This window comes from Hipposideros armiger, unplaced genomic scaffold, assembly GCF_001890085.2.
Source record: "Hipposideros armiger isolate ML-2016 unplaced genomic scaffold, ASM189008v1 scaffold_158, whole genome shotgun sequence".
In the NCBI taxonomy this organism is placed as follows: domain Eukaryota; kingdom Metazoa; phylum Chordata; class Mammalia; order Chiroptera; family Hipposideridae; genus Hipposideros; species Hipposideros armiger.
Window position 1 is genome coordinate 1,457,010 of NW_017731508.1, and position 17,599 is coordinate 1,474,608.

General features: G+C 41.1%; 1 protein-coding gene across 9 annotated transcripts in view; it reads left to right on the forward strand.

Moving 5' to 3' along the window:
- Positions 1–17,599, forward strand: part of FOXP1 (forkhead box P1) — a 601,823-nt gene that overhangs the window by 448,052 nt on the left and 136,172 nt on the right. For all 9 annotated transcript variants that reach the window (XM_019651316.1, XM_019651317.1, XM_019651323.1 and 6 more), the window contains one exon: positions 6,970–7,071. In XM_019651316.1, coding sequence (XP_019506861.1) covers positions 6,970–7,071 — 102 coding nt within the window. The remainder of the gene's footprint in view (positions 1–6,969; positions 7,072–17,599) is intronic.

Genomic DNA, 17,599 nt, shown 5'->3' on the forward strand with positions numbered 1-17,599 from the left:
TTAAAGATTTTATTGGGGAATTGGGGAAGGGGAACAGCCAAGTTGTTGTCCTTCAGTCTTAGTTGTGGAGGGTGCAGCTAGCTCAGCTCCAAGTCCAGTCGCCATCTGGTCGCCCGTCAGCAGCTCACAGCCGCTCAGCTCAAGGTGTCGTGTTCTATCTTAGTTGCGGGGGGCGCAGCCCACCATCCCATGCGGGAGTCAAACCAGCAACCTTGTTAGGAGCACATGCTCTCACCAGCTGAGCCATCCTGCCACCTGTTGGCAGCTCAGTGGCAGCTCAGCATGGGTGCAGCTCACTGGCCCATGTAGGAATTGAACCGGAGACCCTGTTGCTCAGAGCTTGAGCTCTTAACCGACTGAGCCACTCAGCCAGCCCGGGAAAGTTTTGTTTTTGTTTTTGTTTATTTTTTAACTTATGACACTAGTAATGTGACCTGATATTCTGCTACAGTACTTCCTTTGTGTAGCTAACCTTTACACAATCACATGAATGGGAATCTTTCCTTGGCCATCTGACATTTTCACAATCACTAGAATCTCTCTATGAAATTAGCACTTCCTTTTTCCTGTGTTAACCAAATGCTGATTTGGTAATACTTACAAATGTGATTTGTAAGTATCACATACATATGATAGTTGTATAAATATATATTTGCATCCTCTTTGGAGAACTCGCTGCCTTGAAATGTTGTTGATTCTGGATGAATGCATCTAGTCCTATCAGCCACTACAATGTTTTTCTTTTAAGTGACCCCACAAACCTTCTTTCCACACTGCACTGGAGCCATTACTTTGTCCAAAGCAAGGAGGTGACTGAGTTTCTCTGAATACTTGGTCCTGGGTCTCACTACAGAGTGGCTCTTACGTTGTGTTAAGTAATGAGGACCCATATTAAAATGGTTGTTAGTTGCTGGAATTGCACCAAGATAGAAGATTAGTTCAGGGGGAAAAGGCTCTCTGTGGGGACTTAGGACGTATGCAGAGGTTGAGAAATAAGAGAGAACATGACTTCTTTCCTACAGAGCTTCTCATGCTGCTTTTTATTGCTAGCTTTTCCTCCCACCCCCATATGCACAGTGACTGCTGATTAGCCTGTGAAATTATCTGAAAAACAGGTTTGATCTTGAGGGGTGGAGAGAGCCTAGGAAAAGAAATTAGAGGAAGGGTGGCTGACTCAGCCGCCTTTGAAGCTGGAAGTGGGACAACTTCTCAGGCAGACAGGAAATAACCAAGTCTTCTCCGCCAGCCAATAGCACAACTGTCTTCATTCTGAGGGTGTGCAGAACCTCACACCCAATGGTGGAGATTCACTCAGAGCTGCTGTAAATTATCTGTGGGAAAAACACGTGTTCAAAGTTTGCAGCTAGTTTTAAATAGTTTCAGATAGAAGAACGAATGCATGGAAGTATTTTGTTTTCATGTCCCACTTCCTTTTCAGAAAATCAAAATGAGTTTGATCTTTAAGAACAGCTAATTAGTAATGTCCTTGCATCTAAGCTAAATTCTAAAATTGTTTTGGGAAACTGATTGCAGGCTTTGTTTATATGAGATTGTGTCCAGTGGCATCTTTGGGGAATGTCAGAATACAGGTAAGAGCCTAAGACGGGGTTGGCAGACTTTTCCTATAAAGGGTCAGATAGGAAATACTTTATACTCTGTGGGCCATACAGTCTCTGTCTCAAGTACTTAACTCTGCTTTGTGGCAGAAAGCAGCCCTAGACGGTATGTAAGCAAATGAACTTGACTGTGTGCAAATGAACTTGATTGTGTTCAAATAAAACTTTATTTGTGGACACTGAATTTGAATTAATATAATTTTCACCTGTCAAAAATATTCTTCTTCCTGTTATTATTTTCCCAACTTTTAAATAACTAAAACCCATTCTTATCTCATGAGCTTAACAAAAACAGGTGATGTGTTGGATTTGGGCCATGGACTATGTAGTTGACCGACCCATAACGTAAAACATTGCAGCTACTCATAGTTTCTGAAGGTCGCTCGCTGCATATCAGTGTAGCCTCAGACCTCTTCACCAAGCATGTCATATAAAAGGTTATGTGAAGGTTTTCTCCTTCTACCAGCTTGCTTTATGTATGTATGCATGTTTACTCAAACCATATTTTATGTAAACTTATTAATGTTTCTTTAAACATAGTAAACGTGTTTTTGAACATCAGCTACCTTGAAAAACATGCTAAACATAGGGATTCCTAGCCCCTAAAATACAAACACCTGCTATGAACTTGAGATATAAATAGCTCAAAAGTTGTAAACGTGCTTATGTAAAACATAGTTTGTAAACAACAGATGGTATTTATTTACTAGGACTGTGAAGGCACTGATGAGACTAAAGTAATCTTGAACCAATAGAATGGAACCAAAGATGTCCAGGTCCCCAGTTAGCATAAAAGCATGGCCTGCCCAACTGGCAACCAAGCACCAATCTCCTGGACTCCCTGAGTACTGATCACTGAGCACACTGAGCTGGAGGTGGTCCATGGTGTGCTGATCACAAGGCGACTCCCAACCCCCTGTGTAGGTCGGGGCAAAGATGACAGCCAAGGCAGACAGGGAGACTAGCCAGTCCACAGATGGAGGCAGTGTGTGCCTTCCATGCCTTCCTCTGTTAGCTTACAGAGCCATTTATTTTAGCTTATTGAAGGAAAGTAAATGCGAGTGTGTGCAACTGGGCTCTAAATGTCTGGTTTTATCAGGCACCTCTACTCTGTGACATCCTTGAAATGTGTCTTTACTGTAACCCGAGCTGTGCACTCAAATACAGCACCAAGTTATGCAGTGCCGGACAATTGTCACATCTGTTATAAGGGAAGTGTTGACTCAACTCAGCCCAGGACTGCCACCAAGAGTAAGAGGTCGCCAGAGATGGGGTGGGATCTTTTAAGTTATTTACATTAGCAGTTGGTCCGGAACTTGAGTCAGAGTTAGTTTTGCTTCCTAAAAGTAAAATTGTTTTATTTATTGATATCCTTTCTCTCTGTGTGGGTCTCTGCTTCTGTCTCTCCCTTCTCTTCTCTCATAAGCACACAAACATGTCCACACACCTTGTTAGTCTCAACCCAAGAGATCTCATTTTATCTCCAAGCAGGATACCTTTTTTACATATACATCAGTTTCAGGTGTGCAACCGAATAATTCGACACCTGTGTACACTTCTAAGCGATTACCCCCAAAAGTCTGGTTTACCTTCCATCACCATACCGGTGGCCCTCTTCACACCAAACGGGGTATCTTGAGGGACCTTTCTCCAGTTGTGATCAAGATACTGTTACGAAAATAAGAAAAGTGCATCCTTACTTATTAGTTGCGGTGGAACAGCTCTCTGATGGTCAGTGAGTCTGAGATGAAAGACATTTAACTGGTTTGGATGAATGTAACAGGGAAAATGGCTATGAGGTATGCATAAGGGAAATGCAGTGGATGTGCACCGTGGACAGGTCTTCAGTGCAGTTGCCAAAGGGGACCCCGGCAGTCATTCCATACTTTCCACTGACCAACAATCAGCATGATAATACGCATTTTTTGACTTTCTACAAATGATAGATACCAGAGATTTGTATTATAATGTTCAAATACACAGTCTTGTATACTAAGAATTTATCTTCTTTTTTTGTGTGACAATTTAAAACCTAGATTACAGTGATTTATTTATATATCATGGACATCAGAAGAGTAGCACCCTTTAGTGGTTGATTCATAGCACTTTATAAGTTCTAATAAATGATGTTTTAAAACTCTAGCTGAGACCTAAGTAGATTGGATGGGGGGAGGGGCAGTATATTGCTTTGAATTTGTTCCCACACTCATGATAAGGCTGGGGAATTATTGGTGAATAATTCATAATCGTTCATATCAAGATGAATAATTTTTGCCCTAGTATTGTTTCTCCATCCCAAATATTTGAAGTTATTTTGCCTGTTTGCATTGATTTTGAGAAGAAATTTGGAAGCCAGTTTATACATCTTCCTCTTGTATTCTCTCCTCGGTAGTTTGACTAAAATTTCCCTTGTGTTTCCACAAGTTTCTCCACCTTTTCAGCCTTATCTATGCTCCCGTCTCTGATTATCTTCTTTAGCGGGGCTCAGTCTGAAGTGCTGTGAGGGGGCTGGCATTCATTGTGTGACTGTAAGTCCATGTACCTCATGCTGGGTCTGAAAAGTATATTTTACACATAAATGACTTGTTTTTCTTCAAATCAGCAAAATAATTTCTTCAAACCAGCAAGGATTCCAGGAGCTAATTTGAAATGTATAATCCTTGTATAGAGCTAGCTCGGAAAACATTTGTTGCAGACTTGTTTAGTCCTACACTTTCTTTTGCTTAAGTACATTTATGAGAACAGCTCGTATGAGAATAGTTCTTTTTCTCTGTGTGTACTTTTTTTATAAAGACACTTAATATCACCCCGTTTACTGACATAAGGAGTTAATTGTATAGATTCTCTGAGACTTGGTTATTTACATATTGAGTACCTGTTCTCCAAATATTTGGTGAAATGTGGTAAGTTATTTTAACAAAGATTTGTGACTGTGGCGTTGTCATTACTTTGTTTTCTTTTGCTTGCTCTATTTTAATATTAAACGTGTGTTACCTTTCTCCTCTTCCCTACCATATCTTTCTCGGCACCATCTTTTCACTGCCATCTACACTCCCTCTGCCTGCCTTTCCAGGTAGCAGATCTTTGGTAATTGGTCTGTTACTCTGGGAACTCTGACAGTTGCACTTAAAATATGTAACGGTTCCCTCTCCTACATGAAAAAGCTGTAAAACCTCATGTGAAATAGCTAAGGGAACATATTTGGCAGGAGGGGAGAGGCTTTTGCTCTTTCAGGCACCTTGCAAAGGGGACTATTTTTCTTATATGATATAAATGAAATCTTCACTCTGCCCACTTTTACACCTACGCATGTACTGAGCGTCTCCAAGGAGACAAGGAAACCCTGAGTCCAGTGATGGTAAATCCTCCTCCGAGATAGCAGGCTGGAGCCTCTATCTTCTCCCAGGCGACTTGGCTTCCAGAGGCCCCTCTCAGACAGCCTCTTTTCTTGAGGCTCTTCTCAAACATGTCTCTCCCTTCCCAGATGAAATAGCCTGTATATTACGTGTGAGAGGCTGGTTGAGGTGAGTTCAATAGGCAGAAGGCCTCCCTGGGACAAGACGGGTGGGTGCAGGAGGCTGTGGGATAGGAGGGTTCCATCTTCCCCAAGGTCTTTTCTTTGTTACTCATTTATTTGTGCTTCTGTTTCATTGCCTCCCTTTGTGCCTCTTAGATAAAAAAGCACCACTCAACCTTACAAAGTGTCTTGAAAATATTCTTTGTAACGGTAGTATAGTTACGAGCTTAATTTAGTGAGATTGTCCTGTTAGGAGAAGCACTACTCTTGCTGATTCTCCAATTAATGTGTCTGTTTATGAACCATAATCCTCTGGCCACTCTATTTTCCGTCTCTCCTGGACTAAATGCACAAGAACCCCATGCCTTGTTAGCTTTCCCCACTCCACCGTGTCACTGTAAGTTTTTGTGAAACGATACACAGTATTTTCTTATATAAATGAAGTCTCTGCTATACCTGAGGACCATGTTATCATTGTAAGTCCATTACACACATTTCCTAAAATTGTGGTACCAGATCCTTTAGATACGTTGGCCATGTCTATGTGTGCATCTTCTTTGAAGCCCAAATAATTCGTTACCATTTGGAAATCCTTGTTGGTGTAATCACTAAGAAATCTCATTTCCCTCTAAACTCTAAGCACATTATTTAATGAGCATTCTTGGGGCCTCTTCCATGTGTGCATTCATGGTTCTCAGCTGAATTCAGACTCAAATAACCTAACTTCTCCTGAGGTTTTCTAGCACAATGTGTGCAAACTTCAGTTTTCTGTATTAACCCTGTGCTGCCTTTGCAAAGATGTGGCTAGCTAGTATTCCTGTTCAGTTCTTTGACAGTGAATGGCCCCATGAGGGTTTACTGATGACACTTTTTTTTCTTTTTTGTTTGTACTATTAAAGAAGATTGATCTTAATGTATAGTACAGGGAATATTGTCAATAATATTGTAATAATCTTGTATGGTGACAGATGGTGGCTAGACATAGTGTGATCACATCATAAGGTACATAAATGTAGACTCACTATTATGTTGTACACCTGAAACTAACATAATATTGTACGTCAACTATATCCGATTAAAAACAAGAAAGATTGGTCATTCATACGTCTGGCACTTTGGAGGACTCCCTTGTTTTCCTTTTGCTATCACTTCTCCAATTACTGCCTGTAAATAAAGCCATCTATAGCATAAGCTTGAAAGAGGCATTTGTAGTAGACAGACCAGTGGTGTCCAAAGTACCTAACATACTTGTAAGGGCACTTACAAGTTCACAAAATTTTTTCGTACATAGCCCGCCGAGGTTATCCTCGGTACAACTCGTCTGTTTGGATCTTCCTTCCCAAATAACTGCATTTGGTGCGTTGCTTAACTCTTCCTTTTTATTTGGACTCAGATGAGGTAAAAGCATTACTTTGAACTTGTTCGCAAGTTCCCCCAAGAAGAATTGGAGGAGGGTGAAGGAGCCTCTGAAAAGAGCCCTTTATCGTCTTCTAAGTTTCTGTCTTTGTCCAGGCCCTTCCTGGCTTCTCGCTGCCATCTTTCCACAAAGCCCTAATCATTCACACTCCAAGTTTTATGTCAGACTTTTTGTAGGAATAAAATGTCTGCCTAGATGGGTTGCTATGCCTAAAGAACCCGCTAAAGCTAAGAAAATGTAAACAAATTCTGGAAAGTTTTCCAACTTAGACTGGTGGAAAGTTTGGTTTGCTGTTTTATTTGCCTGGAAATGGGAAAGTCAGGATCCTGTTCTAAAGTGCACTTTTTGGAGTCCTTTTGTGAAAGAGACCCCGAACCTGTGTAGTCACAGACATGGTTTTCTTCCATTTTTCTTCGCAGGCACTTCAAGTGGCGAGACAGCTCCTCCTGCAGCAGCAACAACAGCAGCATGTTAGTGGGTTAAAATCTCCCAAGAGGAATGACAAGCAACCAGCCCTTCAGGTAACACTTCTTCTAAAAAAAATGATATTATGCACTTTGGGATAGCTGATAAGCAATTGAGAAGTGGACTGGATTGAGAATTGCGAATCGTGTAAGAAAATCTTCTGCAGAAGGTACATTTGCAGTTTACCAGCAGCGTATGACATTTTATGGAAAATGGCTATGTAACCAAAAGTTTTGCTGTTGGGAGTAAGAAGATCTACTAGTTAGTCCGTATAATAGGAAGATGAGTAGTTGCGGGTGGGGCTGCTTAATGGTCCATGTATATTACCACTAAGAAAAAGCTTATGGTACTCAGAGTGTCACCTCATTCTCTATTGATGGGTTCTAGAAATTCTCTCATGTTGGGATACACACATGTGTTACTTTAGTGCAGTTCCCAACTGGGGAAGATTTCTCCACCCCACCCGTGACAATGGGCAATGTCTAGAGACATTTTTTTGGTTGTCACGACTTGGGGGGTCATGGATGCTACTGACAACCTAGTAGGTAGAGGCAAGGGATGCTGCTAAACATCCTACGTTGCACAGGGAAGTTCCCCCCAAACACAAAATTATTCAGCCCCAAACATCAGTAGTGTCAAGAACAGCTGTTGGAACTTCAGAGGACATGGTGCTTCTAATATGCCCAGTCGTGAGTGTAATTCACACTGCTCTTTGGTGGATGTCTTTAGCATTCTTCTGAATCACTAATAAAAAAATGACGAGTGATTTTTATGCGAAGATACAAAGAAAGATTGTTTTAGTGACTTCTCATTTTAGGCACATGAGGACAGGGGTTAACAGAGTAGAAGGAGGAGTGAGGTCATAAAAATCTCATTTAGATTATCTGTTGGACTAGAACAGGGGTTGGCAAACTTTTGAGACGGAAGAACCGCCAGGGGTCAGCAAACTGTGGCTCGCGAGCCACACGCGGCTCTTTGGGTACGTACATGTGGCTCTGAAGTAAAATTGAAAATGAAAATAAAACTGTCATAGTTTCATTTATAATATTACTTTAACTTTTCCTTATTTGTAAAAATATATGTATGGCTCTCAAATAATTTTTAAATTGTTGTGAGGGACAGGATTGGCTCTTCCAGGGGTCGGCAAACTTTTGAGACGGAATGTACCTGAAGAGCCGCATATGGCTTGCGAGCCGCAGTTTGACAATCCCTGGCCTAGAAGATTGTGATGGAAACTTCAGAGAAGCTTGACTCGGGGTATTCACACTGACATCCGAGACAGGACATTTGCAGGGAGGTACTGGGTGGCTCGCTGCTCTCCTCGCCGAGGGTGAGCATCCCAAAGTGAAGGCTAACGTGAGTTTCTCACAGTGGACATTTGGGGATAGAATCTAGAAACAGTCACTGATGGACACAGCTTGGTGCTAGTTAATTCGATCACAAGGTTAACCCAGATTCTGGATTGTGTTGACTTCTCGCAGATCAGAGTGAACCAGCACCCGTTCCCACATTATCCGACAAAGATCAAATTGATCTTGGGCAACAAACTTCTAGTTTTTCTACATCGACTTGAGAAACCCTCACTGTTGAGGCAGAGTTCAGCACTGTAGCAACACTTGATTGGAACAGTTGAGTGACAATGCACATTGCTAACTAATACTTCCAAAAACACGTACTTGGTAAACCATCACCAATCCATATGCCTTTCAACATATGTGAATGCTAGGGACATTTTTAATGAGGTACAGTGCCAGTGAGGTCCCATGTCAGGTGCTATAAGAAGTGCTTTGTTGTGCAGATGTCTTAAGAACAGCTCTGGAGGATGAAATATGACTGTGTTGACCTTTAAGCTGTGAGCTTATTTGTCAGGATTCAAATAAGTTGAAAGGATCAAACTGAACAGTTTCCGCAGTCAGACTGGGAATTGTGTTTCAGAGGTCAGCAGTGGAGGCCACATTGCAGATTCCAGAACATAGCCAATTGTTGGTACATATTAAAGTGCTGGGGCATCTCCTGCAGACAGAGACACAATTAAAATTCTAATTTATTAATGTATACAGGGAACGAGCCTGGCCTGTCACTCAGGAATTCAAATGACTGTCCATTCTTATGCCTCCCTCCTGGAGCTCTCGCAGTCTCAAAAATACTGAGTCCTCTTGAATGTATCAGGCCTCAAGTGCATTGGAAAAATGACAATATATTATTGGAGGCTGGAAATCTTACACATAGTAGAGCTTTGGCTGGAGATGAAAAAAAAACGGTACACACATACACAATCTGTCTGATACGCTGCTCTTCAGTATTGAATATCATTTGTAATTTTTTTATACTAGAATGATTTCCCCCATACTTGCTTTTTAAAAACATATGGCATTTTTAGGTAACTTCTTTTCCAAGATGAACGAAGTTCCTTAAGGGCTAAATATATGAAGTAAAGTTTCAGGGGATTTCCTTCTGAGGCCTCTTTATCTTCTTGCCCGTTGTAAGGTTTTTAGCCACCAGAAGAGTATAACACAGAGAGCTTCATTTTTCTTGGCAAGGACAGTGTCAAAACCAATCTAACACATTCTGCTGAGCACTTCAGTCTGCATAAAAAGTGTGGGACAAGGGGGCCATCTTGAATGCTGGTTTTGCTAAAGAAGATGTTTTGGGTCTCTTCCTACCTCCTCAGCAGGAGAGTTAACAAGCAGAGAATTTAGACCAGTTTTAAGAATTGATTGGGATAGAAAAAAGAGTTGGTTGACTGGTGTGTGTGTGTGTGTGTGTGTGTGTGTGTGTGTGTGTGTGTGTGTGTGCGCGCGCGCGCATACATATATATATACACACAAACGTGCATCATAGACTATATCTCCTCAGCTGCCTGGTAGGGTCATGCAAATTCACTAACTTTTATTATGTTGACTGGCCTTCCCTAAACAGAGAGGAGAAATTACTAACCTAGGTTACATGGTATATTACCTCATTATAAAAATATGTATACAGATTCGGTGATTCGTGGAAGGTATAACCACATTTAAATATGTCTTGCCATGCCATGTCTTCACTGGGGCATCTCGGCTAGAATGGCTCTGAAACGAAAGGGAAACCCTATAGTAAATCTTAACAGTGTTCTTTTCTGGTCTTCTTACCCTTCATAACTATACTGAGAGACCTATTTTAGCAAATTTCAGATCCTGTGCATAGAGGAAGGCTTGACAGGGGAGAAGGATTTCATCTACCGATAGCTTGAGGAAAAAATTGAATCCCAAATCCCCACATTTACTGTGACTCATATTTTAAGCATATCTCACACTTCCCTGCTTTATGTTTGGCAGCGCTCTCCAGTTTCACAGGCTGATGATACAAACAAAAGAAAATGGAAAGTTAGAGGAGGTTATAAGTGGTTCTCAATAGAGATCACAGAATGTACTCAAACGTCACCAATTTGAACTAACTTCAGGGCGATGAGAGTAAATAAGAGAAATAACATTCTTTGCAGATACACATTTTAAACTAAACCTGAGCTGGCCAAATTCTTGGGTGGCGATGTGGTTTATGTAAAGGATTAATTGGGTATACATGTTGCTTCTGAAGGTCTTGAAAAATATTCTACTTAGTAACTTAAATAGCCCCTTATTTAGTCTATTAATTTGCTTTGCCAATTTTTTATGAATGATACACATGAAAATTGAAAATTAGCCTCATCGTAAATTCAGGATCAGAATGATCTGAATTAATGAGATGAAACTGGAACATTTCTGGAGTCGCCACCGCATGCTGGGCACCTTGGTGATGCCAACAGACGTGAAACTGGAGGCCACAGCCTGCCTTCAGAATGCTTGGGAGCTGTAGAGACTTAACAGGGTTTGCTGCAAAAAAGAAAATTATGTGTAAGTAAAAATAGTAGGTTTACTTTTATAAATATTTATATATTTCTGAAGATTGCTTAAACAAGTGAAATAAATGCTTAACGGTGCAGGTGTGCTCATAACCTCAAAAATGTGTGACTTTTCTGGCTGAAGATTAATTTGTGAGTAGATGAGCAATTTTATTGATCAAATTTTGGAACTTTGACCACCGTTTCTGGGTAGTAATTCATTTTGGTTCTTTAAGCATTTTAGTTGTTGGCATGAGTACATAAACTGGAAGGAAATCAAATGACACATTTTCTCCTAAGAAAGTAAAAGTACGTGTGTATTCTGGCAGCATAAAAGTTGGGAAAGAAAGTAAACCCTATGTGTTGCTTACAGTGGAAAGCTGACCACAAGTTCAGGCCATCTATAAAGAATTTGAACTTGAAACCAATCATCTGATAGTTTTCTCTTCTGTCTATCTTTTCACCTCTTTCCAAGGTCTTATCATGTGCACGCCCCTCACACAGTAAGTAGGACACTGCCCTGGAAGGAAGGGTGGTGAAATCCACTGGAAGGTCAGCCTTTTAGACCTGCTTTAAGTGGAGGAGGTTCAAATACAATATCCAGCAGGTGTTTTTAGCATTTTTATTTGCAGTTATATAAAACATGCTTAAGGCAGCATTTTTGCTTTGCATTAATGCCACATAGAATCTTAGTACCTCGTATCATTTGCACCTTATTCACCAAGGAATAAATGGGTAAGAGGAAACCTTTAAAGGAAACTACAATTTTATGATGTAGATAGTGAAATGGAATGGTTTTGAAATACTGACCCTTAAAAAATATCCTTATGCACTGAATTAGTAAAGTGGGTAATTCAGGAGAAGGAGGCAAATAATTTTTTTAAAATGTCTATAGAGTTAACATTGTCTAGAAATGGCATTCTGGGCATTAAACAAAGTGTTGAAATTTCAGTACCTTTTAAGATTTCATTGTTATCCCCTGACTTTGGAGAGTCCCAAAACCCTAAAAAATAAGTCTTGAGAAGAGACAATAAAATAGAAATGATGCTTTAGAAATGCTTAAGTCTTTCAGATTACACACACCATTAAGAAGAAGCACTGGCACTCAGAATTTTGCATCCAGCCCTAAGGGCTTCGTGAAGCCCCAGAAGTCTGTTTGTTGCCCTGGTTAAATACTCTTGCTTTAAGAATTTTTTTTTCTCTAATATAATAAGTTTTCCCCTTGCCTCCCTAAAAATTCTGAGATGAGTTGTAATATAATGAGTTAGCTCATTTTTCTATTTAAACTTCAGCTATCTATATACACAGTGACCCTATGTCCCAGGCTGCCCCGGACAGCCCCAGCCTGTTTGTGTGGCTGGGTGTATTTATCACTCTCCAGAGTACCCCAGTTGGACATTTAATTATATGGTCATCTTACCTACATGTAGGCATTAAAATGCATGTGTGATGCTAATATTTTATACGTAAGCATGTTGTCACCATGTGCATAGATAATTAATGGTTAGTAGGTGCTTCCTATTTACTAGCCCCACGGCTACTCTGTGGTATAGGAACTATTATTAAATTATCCTATGGATGAGGAAAGTGAACCTTAGAGAGGTTAAGAGACTTGCTTCACAGCATACAGACAGTGGCAGCTCCGGGGTGGGAAGCCAGGCTCATGAGGACCACAGAGAACCTGTATACCATGGGCAATGTTTTCCACAAATAAACAAATTATTATATTTTCCATATCATAAGCAAAAATAAAACCAGGTCAACCCAAACTGATTCCACTGTCAGTCCCTGGATTTCCATTAAGAAGACTACGATCTGCATAATTCCACTAATTGTTGCTTGTCTGTGTGTATGTCACAGCAGTGAGCAATCGCAAAGGAAAGTTATTTCTTATTCTCAAGTCTGAACTGCTGCAATGAGCTTCCGTGTGTTGGAACATGGAGAAGTATGTTATAATCACTGTTGGGGCTAGGAGGTGGGAAAGGACAGGGGAGAAAACATACTTGGCTGGTCAAAAACGTGTAAATTGCTGACAAAATGACACATGTAATTAAGAGTGCTCCTACCATTTTACCTTGTGGTTTACACCTCCAGTGCTGAGAAAGAGTGACTCCCACCTCGCTAATTACCATTATCACTGAAATGCTAGGGTTGCAGTCATTAGTTCCATGTGCATTTAATTAGAGGAAGGCTGAAATTGGATTTAACTTATTACTTTTTCATGGATCACTTTCTTGTCATCACATCAAATTGGATTGCAGCCCCAGGTAACTAATTATGAGAGCCACAGGATCAAGAGTGGGGGAAAAAAAGGTAATTAGGAATAACACTGTCGGACCCTTGCTGGTCCGTCCACTTGTGCTTCGGGGCGGGGGGGGAAGAGCCGTGTTTTTCGTCTTACAGTTTGTAGTCTTACAGATTAGGGAGTTAGAGGTGTGTACAGCTGCTGGGCATCATGGGAGTCTCTCACCGCCCGTAGTGGTTTCTGCGATACACAGCTGAGTGGAAGATGTCAAATCAACGTGGTTCCACAATCAGCTCCTTAATATCTAGATTAAATTTGTGAAAGCAACAGATTGGCTGTAGGTATGAGGCATCTCAACAACTGTGTAGTCTGGGGCCTCACATATATGATTACAAGAAAGCTGTCAAGTTGCCTCTGAGCCAAAGTACAGAATATTTTAAGTACAGGGAGTTAGAATTTAATGAACGTATTAATGTTCCAGATACATCATTCATATCTGACAGGAAGACATATCAGTCAGCACAACAGTAAGGTTTAGTTAGGGTTTATGCATCGGGAATTTCTGTCAAAGTTTCCAGCAGACCATAATATTCAGGCCACTTGCTTTGCTTCTGTCTTGTTCCCCACCCCGCCCCAATGTTGCAGATAGGCTTGCTGAGGTTCTGTTTCTCCTTCCGCCCCCATCGAAAATACTTTAAAACAAATTATATTGTTTCCATGTGCAGAGCAGAATTCAGAACTGCAAGCAATCAATTTTATTGACATTGTCTGAAAAAATGTTGATGACAGTTCAAGGATGTGAAAGCATTGGATTTTTAAAGTCACCAGTACTGTGTGGCAAAAAAAAAAAAAAAAAATTGAAATGTAATCTCATTACTCGAAAAAGAATCCTGTGAGTTGGACTCTTCTGGAAGGGAGGCTTCTCTGATAGACTGTGATAGCATGATGAGACGTCTTGGGAGCAGGCCTGTTTGTCACCTGGAAGGGAGAAAAAGCATCCCAGAGAAGTGAGTCACCAAGCAAAGATGGCTCGAGTTTCCTTAAGTTGTTTAAAATGGGTTTTAATGTTCCGTTAATGTAAGCAAATAACCATGATTCAGTCTTGGGTGACTTTCAAAGCTGGGCAAGCAAGGTTTGCTCGTTCTTTTCCAGGGAGTAGAGGGGCATGTAGACCACGATGTGCCCACTCGACAGGCCATGTCATTATCTCAAAGTGATAAAATACTTCTCCTGGAATTATGAGTCCCTTTCCTGTGTGAACCTTCTACGCAAAATCTCAAGAACCAAAGTAGCAATCATCAAGTCTAATGCAGAAAATTAAAGCTCTTTTTTCCTTGAACATCTTAAGTTGATTTAGAATTTTTGTACACAATATCGTCTGTGGTTGAAAGAGGGCACACCAAGGTCAAGTGATGTAGTGCTTTCCGTTTTTCCATGAGCCTCACAGTGTGTGATAAAAGCAAACTCCTTTATTTTGTAAGTCTGCAGGAATTTCTGATGAAGTGCAGAGGTCACGTTCCCTGTCAATTTGAGTAGCCAGCATTTTTAAACTACTGCTTTTTCTGCCTTTTTGTGTCTTTTCTTCCCTGCCCCCACCTCTCCATAAACCGTGGCACTTTTCTGACACATGCACAGTGAAGTCCTCCAATCTGAAACTCATTAGCACACAGCATTGGACCCTGTCCAGTGGTTAGAAAATTTCCTGAAGCCTAGAATAACAGCATTTGGTGCAAGCACCATGGACCAGAAGTGACAATGGGGGTAGTCTCGCTCCCCTGGCACCATGCCCAGTCGGGAAAGCCAGCTGACCATGCAGCCAGTGAGACAGAGGTCGTGTGTATGGGATGGGCTTGGAAAGCTTGGGCCTTAGAGAAATATGCTCCTGAAATCACAAGGCGATATATTTTTTCCCTTTTACTTATTCTTTCAATTGGGCTGGAGGTATTTATCTGCATTAGCTGCAAGAACATGAAAGCAAGCCTTTAGAGAAATAGTATGAAAACCAATTTCTGTGAGGTAATATTTTTCACTTCAGTAACTATTGGGTATTACAGAACCTATGGATTTCATTCATTCATTCATTCATTCATTCATTTAAACTTTGTTCATTGATCCTCACTATATCCAGGTAATGTGACCAAAGTGAAACTCTTGCCCTAACATTAGAAAATTATACAATTCACAATGGGTCAGGATAATTGAAGCCAGGTTTTCAAACAGGAAGCTGAGTCCCCAAAATATAGTGGTAATAATAAATAGCTGACACTGAAATTGTACTTTGTAGAAGCCAACTACTGTACGACAGCCATGTGAAGATAAACTCTGTCATCTTTCCCATCTTACAGATGAGGAAAGTGGGGGCAGAGAGAAGTTAACTTGTCCGGGGCCAAACAGCTGGTGAGTGGCAGAGCTGGGATCCTGGCCCCAGCAGTCTGGCTCAAGCGTCTGTGCTCATACCCATTACATCCTGCTGCCTCGCTGTGCACCGCCTGGGCTGCGCACACAGGGATGGCGAAAGGAACAGAATCAGTACTGATGCCTAATGCTTGTCACTAACCACCAGACCACACTGTCTCCTAATTTGGACATATGTTTATGGGCATATTTGAAAAATAGTGCTTGTAATTGAAATATGCACTTTCTAAAGGGAAATGACGCTTGGGAAAGAGAAGAAAGACGGGTATTACTCAAAGCCTGCAGACAACTCTGCAAGTAATTGTCTAAAGGCAGCCGTTGAAATTGAGAAGCAGTTTGGAAAATGTACAGTTTGGGAAATTTGTGTACCGATGTAATTACGGTAGTTGTGAGTTGATGTCATGCCTAGTAACTGTTTTTGTATTGCCTGGGCCTTTGTTACTGAGCTGTGATATCATGAGCAAACTATTATAAACATGGCATGGCTATAGCATGCTTGTGTAACAAAAGATTGGGAACTTTTATTAAGTTTGTTTTCCTTGTCATATTGTAAAAATTTATTATGTGTACTGTGTATATTAGAAACAGATTTGGGTAATTCTGTCTAAATGAAGTCATCCCAGCTATTTCCAGACTGTCTGTTTTTGGTTGTGAATAATTTTCATACATCAGATGGTTGTCATATTTAGTCGCTCTCAAAATTTTAAAGAGAACATACCCCAATTTGAACTTGGGGTGGACTTCAGCCGCCTTGCTATTGAGATTGTTTGAGTCTCAAATTATTGCCCAGTAAGTTTCAGAGACTGAATACCACTCATTTCTACAGGGTTGAGTGCTGCTGCCTTCTATTCATAACTTTCCCCTTCTTCAAAAGCACAGATTTTTAACTACTTCAGTAGTAGAATTTAAAGCTGCCAGGACACAATTAGGTAAAGAGCGCCAGCCCGCGTCCTTTCATGTTACATACCATTGAGGAAAATTAGTAAACATTTAGGCAGACAGAGCCCAGCATTTATCGGTGTTCATAGTAAAATGTGGATTTTAAATGGGTAGTTCAAAAACTTTGGATGACTCAGTCCTTCCCAGCTCCGTTCCTCCAGCTCCTTCTTTTGCTACCAAACTTTTAGAACCTGAGTATTTTGCCTGCTGCTTCAACTTTTGTTTTGTTTTGTTTTGTTTTGTTTTAACCAGCCTCTTTCCTTCCTAACCACCCCCAAATCCGGCTTTCCTTCTCACCATTTTATTGTCACTCAATTCAGTGGCATGTCTCCTCCTCCCCTCAGTCCATCTGACCTCCTTCCTCGTAGCTAACTCATCCTTTGGGTGCTCGGCTCTTTGGAAACTGCCTTCTTTTGAACTTATTCAGTTCGAGGCCCCCTGTTCTCTTCTGGGACACCAGTTAATCCCTGTCCCAAAGTCCAGCTCTTTCGGTGTTCTCCGTAGCGCATCTGTCCTCCTTCCTTGTTCTGGTACCCAGGACTCCAAGCCTGTTTGTGCCCCCCACCCCCCAGCTATCCATGCCTCTCTCTTAGCTCACCATCACAGCATTTCAGCTACATCTGATCCAGCTGATCACTTTTATCACCAGGCCCTACTCGTCAGATTCATGATTCATCACTGACTTATTCATTTCCTTCATCCCCACCACGGTACCTGTCATCAGATCTGCCATTTTCCCTTCCGATTAGTATCTTCTGTCTTTCCTTTCTCTGTGTTTCCCCTGATGTTACCTTGTTCCGGAGTTCAGACCTCCAGTTAGCACGTGCCTAGAACTTGGCAAAGAGCTATAACTTGTCCCCCTCCACGCCCTCAGAACATAGCCTACCCTTCATGTGTATCTCCCGTCCTACCTGCTGCTCAGTCTTTCCCCAAATGCCATGTCACTGTGCTATTCAGAACTCTCAGTGCTCCACTCTTATCTACTATACCAAGTCCCCAAAATCCAAGATTGCAAATATTGCTTGTTCTATCACCTGCCATTTAAACAGAAGGCCCTGGTGATTAAATTGTGTTTGAGTTTAATGCAGAGAGAATTATCTCTCTGTCTGCTTTCCTCAGAAGGAAACCA